The sequence below is a fragment of the Oryza brachyantha genome, chromosome 11 (assembly GCF_000231095.2).
Source record: "Oryza brachyantha chromosome 11, ObraRS2, whole genome shotgun sequence".
NCBI classification, from domain to species: Eukaryota; Viridiplantae; Streptophyta; class Magnoliopsida; order Poales; family Poaceae; genus Oryza; species Oryza brachyantha.
The window spans coordinates 12,799,334-12,806,641 of NC_023173.2; the positions used below are offsets into that span (position 1 = coordinate 12,799,334).

General features: G+C 42.8%; 1 protein-coding gene across 1 annotated transcript; it reads right to left on the minus strand.

Annotated features, from left to right (window-relative positions):
• Nucleotides 1-246: 246 nt before the first annotated feature.
• On the minus strand, nucleotides 247-4,457 carry LOC102704848 (FBD-associated F-box protein At1g66310-like). The gene is made up of 5 exons (XM_006663424.3): nucleotides 4,296-4,457; nucleotides 2,936-3,060; nucleotides 1,539-2,396; nucleotides 1,086-1,244; nucleotides 247-875 (listed from the first exon to the last, which is right to left on the minus strand). The coding sequence occupies exons 1-5, from the start codon at nucleotides 4,348-4,350 to the stop codon at nucleotides 393-395; spliced, it is 1,680 nt and encodes a 559-aa protein (XP_006663487.1). The 5' UTR covers nucleotides 4,351-4,457; the 3' UTR covers nucleotides 247-392.
• Between the last annotated feature and the right edge of the window lie 2,851 nt (nucleotides 4,458-7,308).

The following is a 7,308-nucleotide window of genomic DNA, read 5'->3' on the forward strand; positions in this document are numbered from 1 at the left end:
ATGTTTTTCCTGTCTACTGTCTTTTCATTTATCGATTCTATGTGACGAGGCTGGAATTTTCGAAGGTCGTTTTTGTGGGCTGGACCCATTCTCTTTTATCTCATAAATGTTTTTATTGTGAGTGGTGAGAGTAATCCACGCTAAATGTGCCTCATCGTACATGTGCAAGTTTTTGCTCTTTTACAAATTATTTTAAATTTAAGCTTATAAAATTTAAATGTACAAAATTTATGTATACATGGAATATGTACAAAGCTTTGATGTATAAAGTTTGTACATGGTTTGAAATTGCCTCAGACTTACATAGAGAGTTTATTTGTGCAAACTTTATACATATATAAAATATGTAAAGTTTCTACCTATAATATTTTCATATTATATCGCAAAACTTTTTAGTCTTGTCTAGACTTACGAATGTACATAATTTTTTGTGTCCCTACAGTAACTCGCTTCCCCAGAACAGCTCGCTTCCAGGAAGGCTCAACGACCTCAAAATTAACAGTGGAAGGGACCTTCCTTTCAATATATCTTCTGATAACATGTCGAGCTCTGCACGCTTCCATATAATCTGATTCAGACATGAGCAGCTCCCTGTCGAACTCGCATTCAATCTGACCCTCCTTCATCATGCCAGGGTCCAATGTTGGGCATCTCTCAATCTCATGTTTGAAACCATATATTCTGGTGTCCAGCGTAAGACACTCAAGCAGAGGTGTGTTGTTAAGAATGTGACATATCAATTCAACCAGGGTCTTTGACGACACGACTCCCGTGATCTTTACATTCTTCAGGTTGTTGTAGTTACATTTAGGAAGCTCCCTCAATTCCGAGGAATCTCCAAAAATGCAGTCATCGCTAGTGCCAACGGAGTCCAACTGCATAAAAATATTGAATGTGACGATACGATGAGTAAATACAGGTTTAAGAAGTGTCAGTCCAAAGAAAAACTTGTTGAAGTTGAGACATCAAGCAGTTATAAGTATCAATCTATGTTGGTAAAGGTTAGGTTTCCCTAAGTTTGAGTTGATGCTTTTAACCTTTCAGTACAGCTAGCTTTTGAGACATAACAATGAACAATGACTTACATGTAAGACAAAAGTTTCCAAGGCAGGGGAAGCATCAAGAAAAGAAACAAGAGAGAAGAAATCATAGCAAGGAGTTGATTTTTTTCTCGCTCCAATAAACACCAACTCCAAGTACTTGAGGTAATGAAATTTATTAGGCACCATGGGTGTGTGGACATCCTAGAGAGAATGCATACAGAAAAATTAGTATCATATGAAAGAATGATCTACACTATTCTCCAAGAGATTTACTTCAGTCCAACAAAAAGTAACAAAAAGTACCTCGAGGTACCGGTACCTCACAATACCAAATCGTTTCTGATCGTTGGATCTAACAGTACATGTCCTACTCAGCTAGATCCAATGTTGAAAAATGATTTGATACCTCGAGGTACTTATTGTTGGACTGAAGTAAATCTCATTCTCCAATAATTTGAAGATCAAAACTAGTTGGCACACGGAAGCCAGACAAACCTCATCACGAGTCATCACAAACAGATTTTCAACATTGCGAGCAATGGTAGGAAGCTTGGTATGGACATAATTCAACATGTGGCGCCAAGAGTAGGACAATAAGTTTACATCCTTTAACTGTACCGAGTCGCCAAGTGATATTTCTATCCATGGCCCTCGATAATGAAAACTGGAGAGCTTTGGAGCATTGATCTCTATCATATTTAAACCATAGCATTTCTGCACCTGTAGGCAGTTGAGCTGTTGCAGCACAGTTGGTGTCTTGAGGAAACAAATCTTGCAACAGCACGAAATTTCCAAAGTCTCCAAGTTGAAAGAATTGGAGAGGAAGCATGCCAATTCCTCCCCAGTAATGTGCACCCAGCTCAAACGCACACTCCTCAAGCTTGTCAAGCAATCGAACTGAAGTGTTGGATGGAAAGCGCAAGAAGATAGGGAGAAAGATTGAACTGAATTTCTTGGTGTACGATTATCAGTGAACAATAATGAATATGGGAAGTTGTATTCTGCCTTGCTGCCTACGGGAAGCTCACAGGCAAATTCCTTGATTTTGATCGTGCTAGCAACCTTAAGCCAACGATCAAGATGCGAGGGGTGCACTGCATAGCCAGGGCCAAGTTCAAGCTTGAATGACTTCACACCAATGCCCGAGTGGTTTCGCATAATGTTGTCCACTATGGTGATGAAATCCACTATTGTCTTATTGCCATTAACGTCTTTCTGGTTCGGCACTATTGTTTCTGAATTAAAGATGAGGTTTGGATAGTATCTCCAGGAACGTAGAAATGCACGAGATACACATGCAGCACGGGCAGCGTCTCGCATTGGCATATGGGAAAGTATCATTGGCAAGAGATCCTGCACACACACACACATGGGAAATATAAATTTGATATTAGAATGGTAACAGCCATCGTTGTAAAACAATGCTACCAGCAACGGTCACTTCTATTGGAACAAACAAAAAGTACATCAGTCATACAAGTGCAGAGTCGAGCATGGAATATAAATATAGCACAGACGTAGCTTGAAATAGCAACCTTTTGCAATGCAGGACTCTAGGACTATTGGCATATTGGAACAAACAAATATAACACTAACAGCTTCCATTGAAAAAAACAGATATAACACTAATCATAAAGGTGTGTAGTCAAAGATGGCATGTAAACAAAACACAAAAATGTAACTAGTGAAACCGCAACTTTTATGCAAAACAAAACTTAACATGACTATTTGCATATTAGTATATTCAAATTACCAGTGACATCTTCAAATATTTTCTTGTACAAAGAAACTATCTAATCTGTCTAAAATTCGAAATATGCAAGCAGACAATGAGAAAATCATATAGGTGTTCCATCTCCATATAGGATATTTCTTTTCATAACACTTGGTACCTCTGGTAGGGAAGGAATCTCCAGTCTCGTTCTTTTGTCACATTGGGACCAATTATCTTGTTGGAGAGGAAACTCCTTTTGGTTGGTTGCAACCTTTCTTTCAACTTGTAAAGTGCTCAACCCACCTATGGTTCAGTAATGTCATAATTAGCAATCAAATACTGGTCCTAACCGACCGGTAACCAATCTAAACTCCTACTGGTACTGGAATAAACAAGCCAGAATAATTTAAATTTTAATACAAAATTTAAAATTTAAAACAAATACAATATCGATTTGTTATAGCATCATGCATCATCTTCAGTATATTATGCCTCATGTACCTCATCCTTCTATTTCCCCCAAAAAGAGTTAGATCTATTATAATTAAAATGTACAGTGCCCTATCCAAATATTCCTCTGTAAATTGAGTATAGTAGAACAATAATGTTTCTGCCTGTTCTTTTCTTATCTATTATTGCAATGCTTTATTATTAATGTATTATATAATACTCCCTCCACGTGCAAATGTATGAGGTTAGTTAGTCAGTTCAAAATTAAACTAACCAATGTCAACCAAAAAAATGGGAGGGAGTAGTTCTGTGAAAATTACTCATTAACCGTACTAAAAGTTTAAGTACATAATTAATAATTCAATAATAATTTATTGGCGGTAACAGGTTGTTAGCACCGGTAACTAGTTTTTGAATTCAAATATCTAGGGAATATTAGGTTCAACTTTTTTCCAGTAAACATCGGTAACTGGCCCGTCACCAGTTTTCGGAAGAGAACGGTATTTTTCAAGAAGGCTCGGCATTAGCAGAATAGGACAGAGCTGAGAACAGCAATTACTCATATTAGCATTTTCTTTTTCGGCATGAAAGTTACAATGTTCTTCCATACAACTGGAGACTGGTTAACTGCGCAGGAACCCTGCAATGCATGCTAATATAGTGTCTCCCACCTTAATCTGGTTTTTCAACAAAAGCTGGGGATATCTTTGCGTTAAAAAAAAAGTGCCATCCCGAAAATTTTGGCCAAGGATACAGTGTTTTGGACCAAGAAAAAGAAGAATCGGGATAACTAACAGAGTAGATCGATGCTTGATACCCTGGCTAAACTTCTCCATAGTGTGTACAGTAACTCAAAGTAAATTAACACATGTATATTCGGACCACACAATTAGCAATCAATCCTGATGACTACCAGATCAAACCCTAGGGTGTCAAAAAAAAAAAATTGATCGGGTTTTCGGTCAAAAACAAATTAATCGGGTTCACCAGCCCAACAGCTTGCGTGTATTAAGAGATAATAAAGCTTGAGATCTTCATTGGAAGTGTAGCTTGGAGGGATCAGAAAGCAGGGAGAGGCGGAGGCATACCTGCCCGGACACTCGGCTGCCACCGCCACCGCTGTGGCGCGGATAGGTTTATCATCCCCAGCGCAGAGCAGAGTCGACCAGGGTGCGGCCGCGCAATGGAACCTCCACCGCCGGCTCCTCGGAGCCCCCCTCCCTCCTCTTCCTCTTCTCTTCTTCCGTTGATTGAGAGAAAAGATAGACGACGGCGGCGGCGGCCGGCGGCGGCGGCTGATCCTGATAGATTAATCCTCCTTCCCTTAATCCCCCTTAATACCCAGGACTCACTGCTGGTCCACACGACCCCGGGTGGGCCTCGAGCACTGGTCCGGCCCACCGGTCGGAGTCTGGGGGGCGTAAAAGTTGGAAAAAGGAAATTTTACTTGGCCCGTGTTCGGCTGCCCCCTTTGATGATTTGACACTTTTTTACTGGCTAATCCCTCCGTTTCTTAAAGTAAAACTTTCTAATCTTACTTAGATTCATATGGTTACTAATGAATGTAGACATATATATCAATTAGATACATTCATCAATTGATGAATATAGGCAAAGCTTGAAAGTCTTACAATATAAAACGAAGGTAACGAAAGTGGTAATTGTTTATATTGACACTCATGAGTATTATGTGTGAGACCATCTGACTATATGATAGTGGGCCAGAGTATCAACTAATCGAACATCAATGTTTCTAGTGTGAAAAAAAAATCATATCTACCCATGTTGTTTTTTGAGCGCATGTTTCCCAATCTGTTCGACGGTATATTTTTGTAAATTTTTTTAATAGGAAAGTTATTTTAAAAATCATATTAATCTATTTTAATAATTAATTAATCATGTACTAATCTATTACTACTTTTTTACACCAGAAATTTCACCCCACAAGTTCTATCGGGCCGGATCCGGTTGCCAACTTCGTAGGGTTCACTTCCAATTTTTTCTTCTCTTTTTTTTTCTCGTTCCTTCTCTCTCCTTGTTTCTTTTCTCCTTGTCTACTTTTTGTGTTGTTGCCCCTCTCTATTTTTCCTCTTCTCATCTTTCTCTTTTCTCTTCTCTCAGGGTATTCACGGTGCATGACCCTGAGTGGTCTCAGGATGACACGTCAGCTAAGACCACAAATCCAAAAGTTTGTTTCCCTCAAAGTACAAGTGGCTCTATGAGTGTTTTCAAATTTGCACAACAACCCCTAACAATTTATACTTTAGTCCTCTATTTTTTAAAATTTATAAAGTAGTATAATATTTTGCACTACCACCCTATAAACTAGAAAAGAAAGCAAATTACACCCCAATCCTCTCCACCGACAGTCCGACGCCATCACTCATCCATCGACGCCACACCTTCTCTGTTGGCGTTGGCGCCGCACCCCCATTCACCTCATCCATCGGCGCTGGCATCGTGCCCCTGTCCGCCGCCGCCTCCTCCTCTGACGTTGACACCGACGCGGGGCCAGGCTGCCTGGCGAGGAGCTCGGTGGACGACGTAGACGGCTGCTCTGCTCCTTTAGATCCAGGGCAGTGCGGGTCGAGGCGTTGGATCGACGCGGTGACCGGCGAGGCTCGGGGCGACATGTCGACGCGGTGGCCGGGGGGAAAAAGAAAAGGCTGAAATTTTATTAGAACAAGGTATTGCAAATCAGAATTCTTGTTGGCCCAATCCAGTATATACACAAACAATACAGAGGTAAGAACACCACTTTGCTCTCACTGCCTATAACATTGCAACGATCGTTTACCCAATAAATTCACTGTCATTCATTTCTTGAAAGCTTGTTCATCTTCCTCCTAATTTGCTTTCCAAACTAATTTCCAGTTGTTTGCTATTTAGCTGGTGGCCATCTCTAAAATCTTAAAACAAGACAAAAGGGAAAACAATTAAAAGGTCTTCATTTACATCAAAAGTCACAAGAACTTATATCCTGGTTCCCTTCTTATACTAAATCCTACTTATTCACCACTATCAATAGGAGATGGTGAGTCCCGCATCTGCCTCCGACTCGGGGGCGGCGGTCGCCAGTAGCTCGCGGCGATAGACGGGGCAGGAGTTGCGGAGGGAGAGCCAAGGTAGGATGCAGCCCTGGTGGTAGACGTGCTTGCATGGCATCTCCTGTGCGGCAGCGCCGGGCTCAAGCGCCTCCTGCACACCGCACAGTGCGCCCCGCTTCCGGCAACCGTCACCGACGACATCAACTCCACCGCAGCCTTTGACGCCGACGGGCGTGGAGCTGTCGCCTCAAGCCAAGAGAACTGGTCAAGGAGGTGATGGATGTCCGACCCCATCAGGAGGTGCGACACGTCGCCGGGAAGCGGCCACAGCCCGTCGCCGGAGGCAACGTCGTAGTAGAGCTCGAACCCGGACAAAGACTCATCGGCGGAGGGAGGCGGGCGCTGCGCCGGCAGAGGGAGGCGCGACGCTGGCTGAGCGAGGACGGGGCCGACTGAGAGGACGGCGCCGGCGGAGGGCGGTGGATTGACACGGTGGCCGGCGAGGCTCGGGGTGGCGGATCGACGCGGTGGCCGGCGAGGCTCGGGGCAGCGGGTCGACGGATCGAGATTCGAGAGAGCACCGTTGAGGAATGGCCTGGGGGTTGTTCGCCCTCACCGCGTCGGCTGCTCTTGTCTCCGCCGGAGATTCTCGCTCGCCGCCCTGCCGGCGCCGACGCGCCTAGCAAGTTGCCACGCCGCGTTGGCTGCTCGCTCTTGTCTCCATTGGAGACCATAGCGACCTAACCCAGCTTTTCACGCCTAACACCAATTTGTAAACAATAGCATGTATTAATTCTCGGTTAAAGAATCAACCCGAGTACATACTATATCAAATTAATACATAGTTCCACGACTTAAAAATAATTATCTATCGAAATAGAGCGGAAAAGAAAAAACAAGACTAGAACCATCTAATCTTCAGCTTCAGCTGGCGATAACGGCTCCACACCATAGACATTCTCGATGGCGGACTGAACCTCATTTTAACCTTGAGAACAACCTTCTGACTCAGACTCTGGTACTTTCTCTGGTGGGAAAAAAATTAAGCAACGCT

Bases quoted from the DNA above. Each gene is read 5' to 3' on its own strand.
- LOC102704848 (XM_006663424.3), bottom strand. From the start codon at position 4,350: ATGATAAACCTATCCGCGCCACAGCGGTGGCGGTGGCAGCCGAGTGTC. The intron at 2,397-2,935 runs GTACCAAGTGTT...GTGTGTGTGCAG, and splicing joins AGATTCCTTCCCTACCAGAG to GATCTCTTGCCAATGATACT. The intron at 1,245-1,538 runs GTTTGTCTGGCT...CATTCTCTCTAG, and splicing joins TTGTGATGACTCGTGATGAG to GATGTCCACACACCCATGGT.